The sequence below is a fragment of the Muscardinus avellanarius genome (genome assembly GCF_963383645.1).
Source record: "Muscardinus avellanarius genome assembly, chromosome: 21".
In the NCBI taxonomy this organism is placed as follows: Eukaryota; Metazoa; Chordata; class Mammalia; order Rodentia; family Gliridae; genus Muscardinus; species Muscardinus avellanarius.
In genome coordinates this window covers 24,296,448-24,313,446 of record NC_137807.1, presented here as the reverse complement: position 1 = coordinate 24,313,446, position 16,999 = coordinate 24,296,448, and the positions used below count along the sequence as shown (strand labels likewise).

The following is a 16,999-nucleotide window of genomic DNA, read 5'->3' as shown; positions in this document are numbered from 1 at the left end:
AGGAGGCCAGAAACGGAGGAGGCCTGGAGCCAGGTGTGGGCCCCACCCAGGCCAAGGCCCTAGCGGCTGGAGCAGCAGGGGTCTGAATCCTTGCCACCAGGGGCAGGGGGGCTGGTGACTGGCCACTAGGCCCTAAAGCTTCCCCCAGAATAGGGACTGTGGAGGGAGCCCTCCTGAACCCCCCCAAGCCCATCCCTAAGCCCTTGGGGTTGGTCCCCTGGGCGTGGATTTGTGAGTTCTGCAAAATTGGACCCTGGACAGGGAGACTAAAACCGTGGCTTTGCCTACACAGCCCAGCAATGGTTGGTTAGTGGGCAGTGACATTAAAGGGATCAGAGTCCTTCGGAGGGTATGGAGAGGCTGTTCTCTTGGGTGAGACAGAGAAGAACCCAGTGGGGTCGCCGCCCACCCCAAGGCTAGCAGAGGCAGTGCAAACAGCTCATGTATGGAGTCATCAGGCCCCAGGGGAACTTGTTTTCTCAGGAGATCCAGAAAGAACTGGAATGATTTGGAAAGTACACCAGTCTTAAAAGAAGAGCTGTGAGGGGATGTGGGGGAAGAGAGCAGCTCTGGAAGAGGAGGTGCATCCTTAGGAGAAGACAGGTGTCCAGAGGCAGGCCCCCAGGGCACCCGGAGAGCCAGGCCCACAGAACAATTCAGGAGAGAGCCAGGTGCCCAGAACGCTCTTGAGCTGGGGCTCTCAAGGCTGCAGACGGGGACTTCGTGAGAATCAGAAAGCATCCTGTGAGCCGGGGCCACCCCGGAGGATCTGGGCAGACCTACCAGCGAGGCACATGTCAGACATTAGGAAGGTCCGGGGTCTTTGGGGACGGCAGAGTTACTGTGTGCCGGGGTCGGGGATTGCTTGGTCCTACAGGCCCATCTTAAAGTCGTGTCTGGACTGGGCCTCGTGGAAGGCCAGTGAAGTCTTCAAGGACGGCAGTGCCAGCCAGGAGGGGAGTCGGGGAGATCCCCAGGGGGTGGTATTGACAGGGGAGCCTTAGGACCAACCAGAATGGGCCAGTTTTGATTTTTTGTCACCATGGGAGACCCCAAGAGACAAAATCTCGAGGACTTTCAGAAAAAGCCAATGTCTGGGCCAGCAAGCAAGAAGAAAGTGAAAAGAATTGGAAAATACTGGTTATCAACAAAAATGTGTCATCCTTTGTGTGGCCGCTAGGGGTCAGCAGAGCCTCGCGGCAGATGTAGCCGGCTGGAGGCTGCGCAGCGGGAGACCTTGCCTCCACTTTTAAGGACTACATTGCAGGAACGGCGCGCCTGGAGGCCGGGAGCAGACCCGGTGGGGGAGGCCAGGGTCCTGACAACCACTGGGACAGAGCTGCTGCCTGGGCCTCGGCTCCGGAACCTGCCGGGCTGGGGCTCCCGCAGGGCCATGAGCCCCATGGGCTGGAGCAGACTTTCTCAGGGCTGAGGACACCTGGAGCATGGTAGGAGATTCCAAACCTGTGGGCAGGAAGGTGGTTTCATAAATCAGTCCCCAGGGCAGGAGCGGTGCAGACACGCTCGAGAGAGCAGAATGAGCAGTGCAAGGTGACCCTGCCCCACCGTCACCTGTCACCCCTCACCCGTCACCGGTCACCCGTCCAAGGGGAGACTGCGAACCTGCCAGAGGGCTGGCTATGGGCTGGCAGGGTCTGGAATATGGCTCTTCCCGCCCACTGAGCTGCCAGGGCATCCTGCTGGGGTCTTGAGGCAGTGGGAAAGGGGGTCTTCACAGGGCTGAGAACTGGCTTCTGCAACCTGCAGCCTGCCAGGGGAATTTCCCCCTGGCATGTAGGAGGGGAACCAAGGCTATCGCCACTGGCTCTGTTCTAGCAACTCCAGATCTTTATAAAATGGAGCACAGGACAGGATCACCAAGATGCTGAGATGGAGAGAGAGACCCCAGACTCCCAGAGCGACCCCGGCCCTCCTCTGCACACAGAGCCTTGCCAAGGAGAGAATCACCCCGGGCTTTGACAGCGCCGAGCTCCTTTCTTTGAATCCTTTGGGCTTCGATCGTTTAACCTTAAAACTTGCCATTTTTGTTTCTTTGGACTTTAACCTAAAAGGGCAATGGATTTAATTTGAATTTTATCCAGGGAAGTTCATAACAAGAGAGGGCACTTCTTTGTTTTTATGGGGGCCTCTTTTAGGATGGGTACCGGGTAGGAAGGGGGTTCCTCGTTTGGGGTCCAACGTGCCAGATGCATTGGAGTCAAGAAACATGGGATTCTGAGCCATTTCAAGACCTAGCTGGGGCGTCTAAGCTACCCGGGAGGCCCCCACATGGGGAGGATATGGTGCAGGGGAGGCTCCTCTGCAGAGGCTCCAGGGGCCTTTTGCTCCCCACCCTGCCTCCAGTGCCCCCGACTCTGTTCAGCAAGCAACAGCAGTGAGGCTGACCCCCAAGCTTGGGGGAAAAGGCGGGAAGGTGCGACTCAGCTTCCTGGGTCGCAGTCACAATGACCGCGACTAGGAAAGGCCCTGTGACTGCCCAGCGGGGTTGCTGATGAAGACATGCCCTGCGCCACCCAGCCAGCGCCGGCTGCCCGCTTTCCTGAGATGAGGTAGACCTAGCTAGGAGCCGCAAGGGTCCGGGGCAATGGCGTCTCTTTTAAGCACCTCCTCATTCCTCTCCAGCCTGACACTTCTGTCCCTTTGCCGTCAATCCTGAGCAGCACATCCAGGTTTTCTGGCTCTTTATTTCTATACTGAGCTGAGAAAAGGACCCACAGTGAATCCCAAACCGGAACACGTAGGGTGCAGCCCCTGGCCATGCAGTGCCCGGCAGTGCCCTCGCTCTGGGGTGAAGCTGAGCGAGGGCCCGGCTTGTGAAGGGCTCTTTCTGTGGCCCCAGGTCTCCAGTGAATTTCCTTCAGGTGGCTGCTGAGGGCAGCTCCCTGGGGAGAGCACTGGGGCCACCCGCTCCTACCCCTGCCTAAGCCCCAGGCAGGGCTGCCCCCATGTGATCCCACCCCCCTGTCACCCTTGGGTGCTGGGGCCAGCTGGGGTCCACTCCTTTGCCTTCTGCAGGCTTGTCCCTAGAATCCCTGACACCCATTTTCTCTTCTGGAAACCAACCCTGAACTACCATCAGTAGTGTTGGGGTTCTGCCCTCACCTGTGGGCCAGGCTCACGGAACCAAGTCAAACCCTTTGCTCACCTCCCTGGCCTGGTCCCCAAGGCCACCCCGTCGGCTGATGCCTAAGCCCCGGGCACCCACCGATTGCGTTGAGCGCCTGACTCCTAAGCCAGTGCTCTCTGGTGGGCCTTGCCTCCCTCCACAAGGGCCCAGGAGGCTGTGGTCAGCAGGGGCCGTCCACTCGGGCAGGGTCAGCGCCAAGGCCAGGGCCACATTCCCAGGCAGGCAAGGCCCGGCCCAGGTGGACGTGCGCCACAGGGTCAGAGCAAGGGCCTGCCCGAGCTGCCTTTTCCAATTTCCCAAGCAATGTCCCCAGATGTCACCTCGCATTTTCCTGACAACAAGCCTGTGAGGTAGAAATTAGAGGGGAAACTGAGGCCCGGAGAGGTAAAGTAGGAGGCCCCTCACAGAGTCACACCCCAAGCACAGGGCAGGGCCAGCCTCCAGCACAGTCGTGGGCCGAGGGCGAGGACGGAGGGTGCAGTGGTGCCACGCCGCCCCGCTGACATCTTTCCCCACATTCTCGAATGCTGTATGTGTAAGTTTTCAACAGCCCGTGGACAGTCCTGTGGGGCAGGCAGCACAGAGGTCCCAAAGGCACGTCGAGGGGCCACACTGGCATTGCTGGCTCCCGGTCCTTGGCATTCCCAAAACCAGTTCCAAGTGGTTCCAAATTCTGCAGATGTACGAGAAGACATGCGGGCGTGGCAGGGAGACGGGGCGCAGAAAGCTCTTCCTGTCCTACAGAGAGTCTTTAGGGAGGACTGGGGGAGACGGGCACCAGTCTGTGGATGACAGCCGTGTCCCGGCAAGACCCCAGGAGGAGGAGGAGGTTCTTCCGAGGGCCCGGCGTGATCTGCACACAGGTCAAGTCGTGACAGCTCTGAGTGCAGGCAGGACCTCCTGGAGGACAGACAGACATCTGCTTGAGACGCGGGTGCAAGGCTGGGTTCTCATGCTTGGTGTGGCTACTTGAAAATGTAACCAAAAAGTTCCCAGCCACCTCCAGCTCGAGCTGATTACTTCTTGGCTTATGTTGCACTGTTTATGTCAATTGTTCTTTGTTCTGTGTAAGAATAAGAGCTATGATGAGAACTGGAGTTTACAGACATCCTGCCCGCTGCCCCTTTCTCAGCGACCCGTTCACCCACTGCCGCAGCACGAGGCCCTGGGGCCTTCTTGCTGGATGGGAGAGCGGCTGCGCGTCAACAGTAAATGAACCAAAGTTAAGCGTGACCCAACCGCTGCGGTGGTTCCAAGACTCTTCCCTTGAACGCCCCCGACCAGCAGAGGTGAGCGCCGGCGGGGCTGGGAGAGCTCTCAGCCTTCAGGCTGACGAGGGCCGGAGCCCCGCTTTTGCCAGTGCTTTGGGGAAACTGCAGAAGTAAAACTTTAAGGAGTTGTTTGAAGCCACCGTCGGCTGCAAATTCTCTCACGCATCCCGCCTGTGGGACCCGCCGTGGGTGTTTTGGGATGTGGGTAAAAGGGAAGATAAAATTGGGGGAATCGTTCTGTAGGGGGTTTGTGGGACATGTGTGCTCTGAAGCGACTTCTATGTCCACTTCAATTACTATCACTACCTCGGTGCCTAAATGGCTTCAGGAACATGTCTACTTCCAGAGGAAAGGCAAAATCATCTTTCTCTTCTCCCTTGATGTGCTACTAGAAGTGATCAAAGAAGTCTACAGCCAGAAAGCACCGGGCATGTGAAAGGTGCAGCTGTGCCTGGCAGCTGAGCGCCGCGTCCAGCCTTCCCCTCCCTCCCTCCTCCAGAGTTGGTGCTGTTTAAAAATGTGTTTCCTAAGTCTAAATAATCACTAAAAAGTAGGGTTGCTTACTAATGTCGAAGTGGTGCGCCACCACGCCCGGCCTGTTTGAACTCCTTTTCCGACCATTTCTTCACTCAAGACTCAGTGGCGTCCCCCGAGGGCTCACAGGCAGCCCCTGATGGCCAGCTGGCAGTGGGAGGGTCCCCAGCATCCCTGCGGGTGGCTCTGTTCTCAGCTCCAGGCCCCTGCTGCTCCCTGGAACTGAACGCCGGCCCCGCTTAATGCTTTTTAGCCCATCACAGGGCCCTCAGCTTCCCCTCAACCTCACCCATTCCACGGGACTCGTCACCCCAAGCCACACACGAGGAAACCAAGACCCCTGCGGAGGGCCAAGGAGTTAAATGTTGAGGCAACCCAGTCAAGGTGGCTTGCCCGACTTTGTCCCAAGGCCATTCTAGTTGGTCACAAACTAACCTCAGATTCCTCCCCCACACTGCCACGGTTTCCCTTGCAGGCGGGCTCAACTCTAAGTTTTGTTATCCCTGTACTTGGGGGAGGCGGAAGCAGGAGGATGGCAGGTTTGAAGCCGGCTTTGGCAACTTAGCCAGACCCTCAGCAATGCAGCTGAGAAGACTTGCCCAAGACAGCTCAGCTAGTAAGTGACAGACCCAGGGTTCAAATCCAGATCCCTGGACTCAGGGACGGGCAGGCCCAGAAAGGAGGGCAGACCGGCAGCTGGTCATGCAGACACAGCCCTCCTGGCAACTAAGGCAGCGCGGCCATCGCTCCAGAGCCACGAGGGCCGGAACTTCCTAGTAAACACTCCCTCACATCTGGAGATCAGATGATCGTGCTATCTTCCTAGGTTAACAACCCCCAGGAAGGGGCAGGGCAAAATTATTTGAGAGAACGCAGCTGCCTCAGAAAACGTTGGGAGCTTGCTGACCCCAAGGTCTTGGCAAGTTCTGCAGGGACACCGAGTTCTCCCTGAGGGGCGTGGGCTCAGGTGTGGTCTTCAGCCATGCCCAAACACGACTACAGCGTGGGCATCACGACGGAAGGTGCGTGTGTGTCGATCCAAGAAGTGGGTCCCGTGTGAAGCCTCCTATTGGCAGGGATTACTAAGGGCGGGGTCCTCCTCAGGCCCCTAGTCTCTTACACCTGGTCTACCGCACCCAGAAGCCCTGAGATGGGATTGTTTCTGATGTAGCCCAGGACCAAGACCTCAGCACTGCAGTCTAGTACCAGGCGGGCAGGTATCTATCTAGCCCTCTTTCCTCTTCTTAATAACCCAAAGGAAGTTTGACCCAAAGGTAAGTTTCTCTCAGTGGTAGCGGTGAGTCTCCGTGGGGTCCAGAGGGAGCCTGAGGCGCCAGAAAGAGCTGTGGTCAGACTTAAGACCACCGAGGAGGTGCCCTCCCCGTGTCTACTGGCTCCGGAGCTGGACTCTTGACGTGGGTCTGAAGACCTTCTGTTTCTTGCCTTTCTGCTACGCTGCCTTTTTCTACCTCTCTTTCTCCACCCCATCTTGGACATAAAAAACATCGACCCCTCCAAAGTCTCGCAGGGGATCCTTCTGGCTTAAAAGGGCTGGGGAGCCAGGCCCTGGCCAGCTTTGCTGGGCCGCCTCCCCGCGCTCTCGTCCTCTTCCTTCTCTCCCTTCGCTGTTTGAATCCTTCTCCCCATCCTCGGACCCCACCCAGTGCCTTCCACTCGGCACGGACTGAAACTCTGGACTCAAGCTGGAGGCCGGGATGGGGAGCGCCTGGCTGCAGTACGGACCGTCGCCTTCCGCCCTGGACCTGTCCTTTGCAGCACCCAGGCCCTCCCTTCCCCGCCCTACGCTCCCCACACCAGGGTAATTTTCCGGCCCGTCCCTCCCGGGCACGAGAAAGACCCCGCCGCCCCTCCGAGGCCTGGGAACCGCCTCCCAACGGACCAGGGGGCGCTCGTGGCGGGCAGGGCCTGTTGCCAAGGCAACCCGCCCGCTGCTCCCGCCTCCCGGATGCCTCGCGCTGGGGGCGGGACTAGGGAGGAGATGAGGGCGCGGCTGGAGAGGGCGGAACTTCCGGCAGCCCCCAGCATGCCCCGCGCGCAGGGCGGGGCTGCGGGGCGGGGCGTCGTGTGGGCGTGGCCTCGGGGGCGGGGCCGCGCGAGGAGCGAGCCCGGGTCCTCCCAGAGGCCTCTGCTGCCTGGGACGGGTAAAAAGTGAGGACTGAGATGATAAAGGGCCAGCAAGAGGCCTGTGGCTCGGGGAAGGGTTATTTGGCGTGATTTTAATTTTTTGCAATGACTTTTTGTGTGTATGTGTGTGGACTGGGGATTAAATCTAGGAGGGGCATTCGACTCCGAGCTACACCCCAAGCCCTTGTTTATTTTTATTTTGAAACAGGGTCTCACTAGGTTGATGGGAGTCTCACTACTTGCTGAGGCTGGCCTCAAACCAGAATCCTCCCGTCTCAGCCTTCCAAGTACTGGGATTACAAGCGTGTGCCACCACCTGGCTCTTATTTATTTATTTATTTGAAACAGGATCTCACTAAATTGCTGAGCGCCTTGCTAAATTGTGGGGCTACCTGCAAACCGGTGATCCCCCTGTCTTAGCTTCCCAAGTACTGGGATTACAAGTGTACATCACCATGCCCAGTTTACTAATACATTTTTCTTTTTTTTTTTTTTTTGCGGTACTGGGGATGGAACCCAGGGGCATTCTACCTTCGATCGATCTATACCCCCAACTCTATTTTTTATTCTTTATTTTGAAACAGGCTCTCACTAAGTTGCTGAGGGCCTCACTAAATAGCTGAGGCTGTTTGTGAACCGCGATCCTCCCGTCTCAGCCTCCCAAATACCAGGATTACAAGCGTGAGCCACCACACCCGGCTCTTACTAATACATCTTTAAAAATTAAAAATTAAATTTAAAAAAATGTGCAGAAAAGAGTTTGCATAGCGGACCTGTCCCCGGCTCTTTGGAAGTCCTCCTTCCATGGTAGGTCCTTAGTAGGTGATTGCTGTAATGTCCGCAGCCTGGTTGTTCTGGAGGAGTGAGACTGATTACTCAGAGACCACGGAAGACAGCTGGAGATGGGGGAGCCTGCAGCGAGAAATGTGGTCTACTGGGAAATGCTTATGGGGAAGGCCAGTGTGACAGGCTGGGCAAGAGACTTTGCCAGAGCCAGGCGTGGTGGCGCACCCTTGTAATCCCAGCTCTTGGGAGGCTGAGACAGGAGGATCGCAGTTCAGACAGCCTCAGCTACGTAGTGAGGCCCTTTGCAACTCAGTTAGACCCTGTTTCCAAATAAAGAATAAAAACTAGGGCTGGGGGTGTAGCTCAAAGGTAGAGTGACCCTGGGTTCCATCCCCAGTATCGTGAAGTCTCATAAAAATAAGAAAGAAGCCGGGCGTGATGGTACACACTTGTAATCCCCACGCTTGGGAGGTGGAGACAGGAGTTTGAAGCCAGCCTTGCTGGCTTAAGAGACCCTGTTTCCAAATAAAATATAAAATAGGTCTGGGAGTATAGCCCAGAGGTAGAAGGGTTCCATCCCCAGTACCAGAAAAAAAAAAAAAAAGAAAAAGAAAAAGAAAGGAAGGAAGGAAGGAAGGAAGGAAGAAAGTTGGCTAGGCATGGTAGTGCACGCGTGTAATCTCAGTACTCGGAGGCTGATACAGGAGGATCGCAAGTTTGTGGTCAACTTCAGCTACTTAGGCCCTCTGCAAATTAGTGAGATCCAGTTTTCAAAATAAAGATTAGAGGCCGGGCGTGGTGGCACACGCTTGTAATCCCCGTGCTTGGGAGGCAGAGACAGGAGGATCATGCAGGTTCAAAGCCAGCCACTCTGGTTTAGGAGACCCTGTTTCCAAATTTTAAAAAAGTATAAAAATAGGTCTGGGAGTGTAGCCTGTAGGTAGAAGGGTTTTCAGGAACCCCAGTACCACCAAAAAAAAAAAAAAAGAGAAAAAGATTAGAGTAGGGCTGGGGGTTAGCTATTTATTGAGGCCCTTCACAACTTAATAAGACCATGTTACAAAATACAGAATAAAAAAATAAGGCTAGGGGTGTAGCTCGGAAGTAGAATGCCCCTGGGTTCAATCTCCAGTTCCTCAAAAAAAAAAAAAAAAAAAAAGTATGGTTGTGGGTGTAGGTCCGAGGTAGAATGCCCCTGGGTTTAATCTTCAGTCACACACACACACACACACACACACACACACACACACACACACACACGTTGAAAGCCAGCTAGTCCACTGGGGGCGCGAGTTTGCTCATTGTCGAGAGTCTCAGTAAAGATGGGGAAAGATAGGGTGACGTACTACAGATTCTTATCTGTAGCGGTTCTTTCCTAGGAAAATAATCCTATGATCGGCGCTTTTGAAAAAGAACCTGACATGGATCAATGCTTCTTGTGCAATTGAACACTTTATTTTGGACACAAGATATTTTATATATTCCCCTCTCACAGTGAATTTCTAGTAAAAAGAAGTGCAAAACACCCAAGGTACAAAAGAGAGATACACATGCAAATTACCAACCCTGAAGGAGACAAAAGTAAGGCATGGGATATCCCAGGTCTTTGTGTTTGAAATCAGTCCCATTATCTCAGGTGGGCCTTGTGCTCCGGAGCCCAGCCCCCTTTGGCCTTGCAGCTGCAGAGCCTTCTATTTGGCTAAAAGTCACACCCAAAATCACTTGAAGAATTTAGTTTTTAAGGTCACTCGAAGAATCCAGTTTTTAAGAGTTTTCTTTAACCCTTTCGGAGCTCTCATTCCTAGGGCTTAGTCCAATGTCCTCCTTTATATATAAAATGGGGGACGAAGTCTGAGAATCCAGCTTTCATATAGTTATCGTAAGGAAAATCCATGTTCCTTCATGATGATCTAGGGAATTTCGATGGAATTTTGTCTGCAATACTATCCGCTGTCTGAAAACTTAAACAAACTCACGACACAGTTTAGCAGGTAAACACCAAGAAATAACATGAGGTCTTTAGATTTAGTTGTCAGATATATTTCTCTAGCAGCTGAGCATTTTCCTTCTTTTAATAATCCATATTCCTATCACTAACCCTCTGCAACTTTCTTTTCTTTTCTGATTACCCTAATTCTCTCTTTCCCATTCGGGCCAATCTTAGGATAAGCTCTTCTTCATACAAAAATACTTTCTCATTCTCACCATATTCTCTTTCTTTCACCTTTACACATCTATTTTATCTGTCCTTTGTTTTGACATAGCTATTTTTAACCAGGTGGTGTCGCTGTATTGAAGGTCGAAGGTGGACTGGAATGCTGCTTCTAATTACCATTTGAACAAGGCTCATCTAATTACCATTTGAGCAAGGCTGAAAGTTTACTGGAAGGATTATTTTACATGAATTCAATTTCTTTCGCAGTCCTAATCTTTTTCCCACAGGAGCAATTTCATGTGGAGAGTTAAAAGAATCATTACTAAAAGAATAATAGTTATGAAAGAATATCTAAGAGTGGAGAATACTTTTGGCCAGCGACCACACCTTCTCTCTCGGGCTTATTTCTCACGTTGAGAATCGCCTATGGACTGCATGAATAAGAATGCAGATGCCGAGAGGGCGTGGCTGCAGCTGGTATCTGCACACACACACATATAAATTAAATACTTTTATTGGAGCTTTCTAGCCTCAGGTTATAATGTAGTCCACAGTGCTAGTGACACGTACGTGCACCCTTAGCAGGCTTCCCCGTCTCCCTCCCCACTCCCTTCCCTATGCAGGATTTTGTTGTTGTTGTTTTTGCAGTACTGGGGATGGAGCCCAGGCGCATTCTACCTCCGAGCTACACCCCCAGCCCTGTTTTTTATTCTTTATTTGGAAACAGGGTCTCACTGAGTTGCAGAGGGCTTCCCTAAGTAGCTGAGGCTGGCCACAAACCACAATCCTCTTGTCTCAGCCCCCCAAGTACTGGGATTACGGAAAGGTGTGTGCCACCCTGCCTGGCATACCACTAGATTTGTCTTCCCAAGTAGGCACAAGCATCAGTCACTCTCCCTCTGCAAAGGACACGCCAGCCAGGAGACGCCGGGGACACTCCTGTCTCTACTGCAGCACTGTTCACACGCGTTCCCAGTTTTACAGCGCAGTACGGTAAGGAGCGAGGAGAGCGTCTAGCTGTGGAAGGGATGTGGCCGGAAACAGGTCAGCTTCAGTTTCCGCCTGAAGGCGCCCAGGACACCTCCAGGGCGGATGATTGACCAGGAGGTCGGCGCCGGCTTATTCTTGGGGGTGGTTTGTGCTCAGTCATACTCGTGACGGATCTACTCCAGAAAACACTGCAAAGCAAAATCCACAAAGGGAAAAGGTACTCCGGGCAAAGTCCAGGGAGAACCAGGCACGGGCTTCCAGACTCCTCTCCTGGCGAGCCACGTCTACAAGCAGCATGTGAAATGGGACGAACCTGGGTGGCTCACTAGAGCCCCGGCACTCAGTTTCCCTAGGGGTCGTCACCCTTGGCTGGCCTGTGCCCTGACTCCCAGACCTCTGAAGCAAAGCAGGTATTCAGAGTTTAGGCATAGTGGGCTAGTCTTTCAGGTTAATTGTGGGATGCCTGCCAAACAGTCCAAGAGCCTCTTCAGTAGCCACAGGCCAAAAGGAGCCGCAGTTGGGCCTTCTACACTAACTTTTCTGCACAATCCACCCCCTTTTAGCCTTTGGCCAAAGATTTTTTTTTTTTTTTCGGGTCTGGGGGTGGAACCCAGGGGCATTTGGCCTCGGAGCTACACCCCCTGCCTTATTTTTTATTCTTTATTTTGAAACTGGGTCTCACTGAGTTGCAGAGGGCCTCACTAAGTAGCTGAGGCTGTCCGCGAACTGCGATCCTCAGGTCTCAGCCTCCCGAATGCTGAGATTACAAGCGTGCCACCACGCCTGGCTCTGGCCAAAGAATCTTGAAAACAAAATTATTATCCAGAGGATCCCTACAGCCGTTTGAGACCAGCCTGCAGTATTGATTGCACTGATGACCTTTAGCAGTCCTGGACTTACTCTGTTAAATCCCAGAGCCGGGCGTGGGGCCACACGCCTATAATTCCAGTACTTGAGAGGCTGAGACAAGAGGATTGCAGGTTCATGGCCAGCCCCAGCAACTTAGAGCCGGTCGTGGTGGTGCACACTTATGATCTCAGCATTTGGGAGACAGACAGGAGGATCGCTGTCTGAGGACAGCCTCAGCCACTCGGTGAGGCCCTTTGCAACTCAGTGAGACCCTGTTTCCAAATAGAGAATAAAAACTAGGGCTGGGATGTAGCTCGGAGGTAAAATGCCCCTGGGTTCCATCCCCAGTACTGGAGAGAGAGAGAGAGAGAGAGAGAGAGAGAGGGAGGGAGGGAGGGAGGGAGGGAGGGAGGGAGGGAGGGAGGGAGGGAGGGAGGAGGTGGGGGGAGGAATTCAAGTCCAGCTGGGCATGAAGGCAAACACTTGTAACCTCATTACATAGCCTTTTTTTTTTTTGTACTGGGGCCGGGATCGGAAGGGCAGGCCGGCTCCTGGTTGTCCAAAGCCATCCTGTCCCAAAGCGGGCGTCCCCGCACCGCCCCCCCTTCCTCACCGCTGCGACCCCCGCTCCATCCCGCACCCAGATCCCGGTCCGGATCAGGACGGGCTGGGCGGGACTGCAGCCGGGGGCGTGGCGGAAGGTGGGCGTGTCCTCTGGTGGGCGGGGTTTGCAAGTGGGCGGGGCGTGGGCGGCACGCCCTCGCTGGCTGCACCGAGTCCCGGGAGGGCTTGTTTGTCCCGACAGCCCTGGCCTGCCGGCCACTGCCCCCACGCCGTCCCCCAGCCCTGTGCGCGCCGCCCCGCCCCGCCATGGGCCTGGAGCTCTACCTGGACCTGCTGTCCCAGCCCAGCCGCGCCGTCTACATCTTCGCCAAGAAGAACAGCATCCCTTTCCAGCTGCGCACGGTGGACCTGCTCAAAGGTGGGTGTCGCCGGCCCCCTGATCGCCCCCCCCCTCACCGGCCCCGCACCCCCCCACCGCGGTGCCCCGCTCCGGAGAGCGCCCTCTAGGCCCGCAGCCCCGGAATAGCCCGCTGTGCTGAAGAGGAGGGAGCGGGTGGGGCCTTCCACTGAGCGGTGGGGAGAAACCAGCGGATTTCCCCCAAAACCCTAGCCGCGCGCGCGGTGGTGCACGCCTGGAGTCCCGGCCCCGTGGGAGGCCGAGACAGGAGGATCCCAAGTTTGAACCCAGCCTCAACAACTTAGGGACGCTCTCAGCGACTTAGCGAGACCCTGTTTCCAAGTACAAAAATAAAATAGGGAGCCAGGCGTGGTGACACACTGTAATCCCTGTACTTGGGAGGCTGAGACAGGAGGATCACAGTTTCGTGGCCAGCCTCCCGGTTTGCAGACAGCCTCAGCTACTTAGTGAGGCCCTTGGCAACTCAGTGAGACTCTGTTGCCAAATAAAGAATAAAAAACAGGGCTGAGGGTGTAGCTCGGAGGTAGAGTGCCCCTGGGTTCCATCCCCAGAACTGAAAATAATAATAATAAATAACAGGGCTGGGGGTGTAGCTAGGAGGTAGAGTGCCCCTGGGTTCCATCCCCAGAACTGAAAATAATAATAATAAATAACAGGGCTGGGGGTGTAGCTTGGAGGCAGAGTGCCCCTGGGTTCCATCTCCAGTACTGAAAAAAAAAAAAGTAATAAAAAATAGAGCTGGGGGTGTAGCTCAGTGATTGGGCAACCCTGGGTTCAATCCCAGTGCCATAAATAAATAAAAAGTGGGTGTGGTGGTCCACACAGTACTTGAGAGGCTGAGACAATAGGATTATGGGTGCAGACACAGCCTCAGCAGCTTTTCCATGCCCACCTGCAGCACCCAGCTCTCCCAGCAGAGCCCTCCGCGGCTACACCTGGAGGGCGGGCAGAGTGGTGTCCCCTTTCCCGGTGCCCAGGCCCAGCGCAGGTGCCTCAGCACGCGGGCTGCGGCCCAGGCCTGGGATGGGGCCCTGGCTGGAGAGGGGCAGGAGGGCGGAGAGCTGACTTTGACCTGCGCGTTTCCGCGTCTTCCCAGGGCAGCATAGAACCAAGGAGTTCTTCCAGGTTAACAGCCAGCAGAAGGTGCCTGTGCTCAAAGACGGAGACTTCCTCTTGACCGAAAGGTGCCCACCTTTGCCCCACCCCCGAGCCCGGGCTGACCTGGCCTCCTCTCCTTCCTGCTGAGGGCCCTTGGGGACCTGCTGGGGCGCAAGGAGCCTGCGGGAGCTGAGGCCTGGGCTGAGTTGGGGCTTTCCCAGCGTGTCCTCGCCCACCTCTGCTCTTAAGCCTCCAGTACTGGCCCCCGGGGCCTCTCCATCCCCAGGCCGAGGGGACCAGAAAAGAGGGAAAGGGACGTTTGCCCAGAGGGGAAAGGAGCTCTCCTAGCCTGGTGTGTGCCACACACACGGGTAATGCCAGTCCTTGGGAGGCTGAGACAGGAGGATCACCGGTTTGAGCACAGCTTCAGCAAGTAGTGAGACTCTCCTCAACCTGGTGGGACCCTGTTTTGAATAAAAGAATAAAGCCGGGCGCCGTGATGCGCATTTGTACTCTCAGCACTGGGGAGGCTGAGACAGGAGGATCACAGTTCAAGGGCAGCCTCAGCTACTTAGTGAGGCCCTTTGCAGCTCAGTGAGACCCTGTTTCAAAATAAAGAATACAAAATAGGGCTGGGGGTGTAGCTCGGAGGTAGAATGTCCCTGGGTTCCATCCCCAGTACCACAAGAAAAAAGAAAAAGAGAGAGAGAATGAGAATAGATGGGGGGTGTCCAGAGAGAGGGAGGATGAGTCGGGAGCTAGGAATTGGGGGTGGGGCCTGAGAGACCATCACTGCTGGACGCCCCGAGGGACGGGAGCAACTGGCGTGCAGCCGAGAGCCAGGGTCCCACGGCCACTGTCCCCGTCCCTGTCTCCAGCACAGCCATCCTGATTTACCTGAGCTGTAAGTACCAGGTGGCGGACCACTGGTACCCGTCTGACCTGCAGGTCCGCTCCCGCGTCCATGAGTACCTGGGCTGGCACGCGGACAACATCCGAGGCACCTTCGGGGTGTCCTTGTGGACCCAGGTGCGGGGAGCTCCCCGGGAAGAGGTCGTCCCTCTGCGCCCCGGGTGGGGGGGCAGGGTCCCAGATCAAGCCCACCCTCCTCCCATCAGGTGTTAGCGCCACTTATTGGGGCCCAGGTGCCGGAGGAGAAGGTGGACCGGAACAAGACCAACATGACCCTGGCCCTGCAGCGGCTGGAGGAGGTGTTCCTGCGGGACAGGGCCTTCCTCGCCGGCCAGCAGGTGACGCTGGCTGACCTCCTGGCGCTGGAGGAGCTGATGCAGGTGTGAGAGCGGCCGCTGAGCAGGGGCTGCGCGTGGTACCCCTCCCTTTGCTACCCCGTAAGCACTGTGGGTGCTGGGCATGGTGGCACGTTTGTTATCCCAGTACTTGGGAGGCCAAGACAGGAGGATCACAGGTTTGAGGACAGCCTCAGCAAGTAGTGAGACTCTCATCAACCTGGTAGGACCCTATTTCCAAATAAACGTTACAAAATAAGGCTGGGAGCTAGGTGTGGTGGTGCATGGGTGTAACCACAGTACTTGGGAGGCTGAGACAGGAGGATCGCAGGTTCTCGGCCAGCCTCAGCTACTTAGTGAGGCCCTCTGCAACTTAGTGAAACCCTGTTTCAAAATAAAGATTAAAAAATAGGGCTGGGGTCAGGCATGGTGGCCCACGCTTGTAATCCCTGCCCTTGGGAGGTGGAGACAGGAGGATCGCGCAGGTTCGAAGCCAGGCGTGCTGGCTTAAGAGACCCTGTTTCCAAATAAATATATATATATATATATATATATATATATATATATATATATATATAATAGGTCTGGGAGTGTTGCCCGGAGGTAGAAGGGCTTCCAGGAACCCCAGTACCACCAAAAAAAAAATTATATATATATATATAATAATAGGGCTGGGCATGTAGGTCGAAGGTAGAACACTTCTGGGTTCTATCTCCAGTGCTGGAAAAAAAAAAATAGGGCTGGTAAACTGAGTGTGGTGGCACACGTTTGTAAAATCCCAGTACTTGAGAGGCTGAGACAGGAGGTTTGTAGGTTCAAAGCCAGCCTCAGCAACTTAGGCCCTCTGCAACTTAGCGGGACCCTGTTTCCAAATAAGAAAAGAAATAAAATAGGGCTGGGGGTGTAGCCTGGAGATAGAAGGCCCTTGGGTTCCATCCCCAGTACCACACACACACACACACACACACACACACACACACAGGGGCTGGGGTGTAGCCTGGAGGTAGAATGCCCCTGGGCTAAATCCCCAGTTTCACTAAATTAACTAATTAATAATAATAAATGAAGAAGGGACAGGCCAGGACCACAGCAAGGACCCCTGGGATCCTGTTTCCCGCCTGGGTGTCGGGGTGGGGTCTCTTCTTGTTGCTGTTGGGCTGAGGGTGGACCATGGCGCCCTGGGCCTCACGGGGAGTCCGGGAAGGGCCGTGCCCCCAACCTCCATGTTGTGTTCGGGGCCCACGGTCTCACGGCCCCGGCCCTTCTCTCTGCAGCCCGTGGCTCTCGGCTATAACGTGTTCGAGGGACGGCCGCAGCTGGCCGCGTGGCGCGAGCGAGTGGAGGCTTTCCTGGGCGCCGAGCTGTGGCAGGAGGCCCGCGGCCCCATCTCGAGCATTCTGGAGCAGAAGGCCAAACACCTGCTGCCAGTGCCCCCGCCGGAGGCCTGCCAAAGCATGTTGCTCCGGATTTCCAGGATCCCCTGAATGGTCTGACGGGCAATAAAGACTGAAGACGCCTTCTGTTTCTTCCTTGCCCTTTCGTAATTTTAAATTTCTTTTCATCTCGCTCTAGTCTCTCGTCTCTGGCTCTGGGGGAAGTTTTGTACAGGTGGGACCCCAGGTGTCTTTGCAGTATATAAAACCAGCGGGAGACTCAAATTCACAATATACTCAGAGCTCTTAAAATCAATAGCGTGAGGGAGAACAGCTAGCTGAGCCCGGCGTGGTGGCGCACTCTTGTAATCCCAGTACTGGGGGAGGCCGAGACAGGAGGATCGCGGGTTCAAGGACAGCC

The 16,999-nt window shown here is 55.2% G+C and overlaps 1 protein-coding gene across 2 annotated transcripts; it reads left to right on the top strand.

Moving 5' to 3' along the window:
* Positions 1 to 12,746: 12,746 nt before the first annotated feature.
* On the top strand, positions 12,747 to 16,689 carry LOC308278279 (glutathione S-transferase theta-2-like; the record flags this gene model as incomplete). Of its 2 annotated transcripts, none has more annotated exons than XM_080717957.1 (5): positions 12,747 to 12,860; positions 13,957 to 14,044; positions 14,837 to 14,987; positions 15,077 to 15,208; positions 16,480 to 16,689. In XM_080717957.1, exons 1-5 carry the CDS (start codon positions 12,749 to 12,751, stop codon positions 16,687 to 16,689), a joined length of 693 nt encoding a protein of 230 aa, XP_080574083.1. In that variant the 5' UTR covers positions 12,747 to 12,748. The 2 variants fall into 2 exon arrangements, with proteins under 2 accessions (XP_080574083.1, XP_080574082.1); XM_080717956.1 differs by having other exon boundaries at positions 15,077 to 15,250.
* Between the last annotated feature and the right edge of the window lie 310 nt (positions 16,690 to 16,999).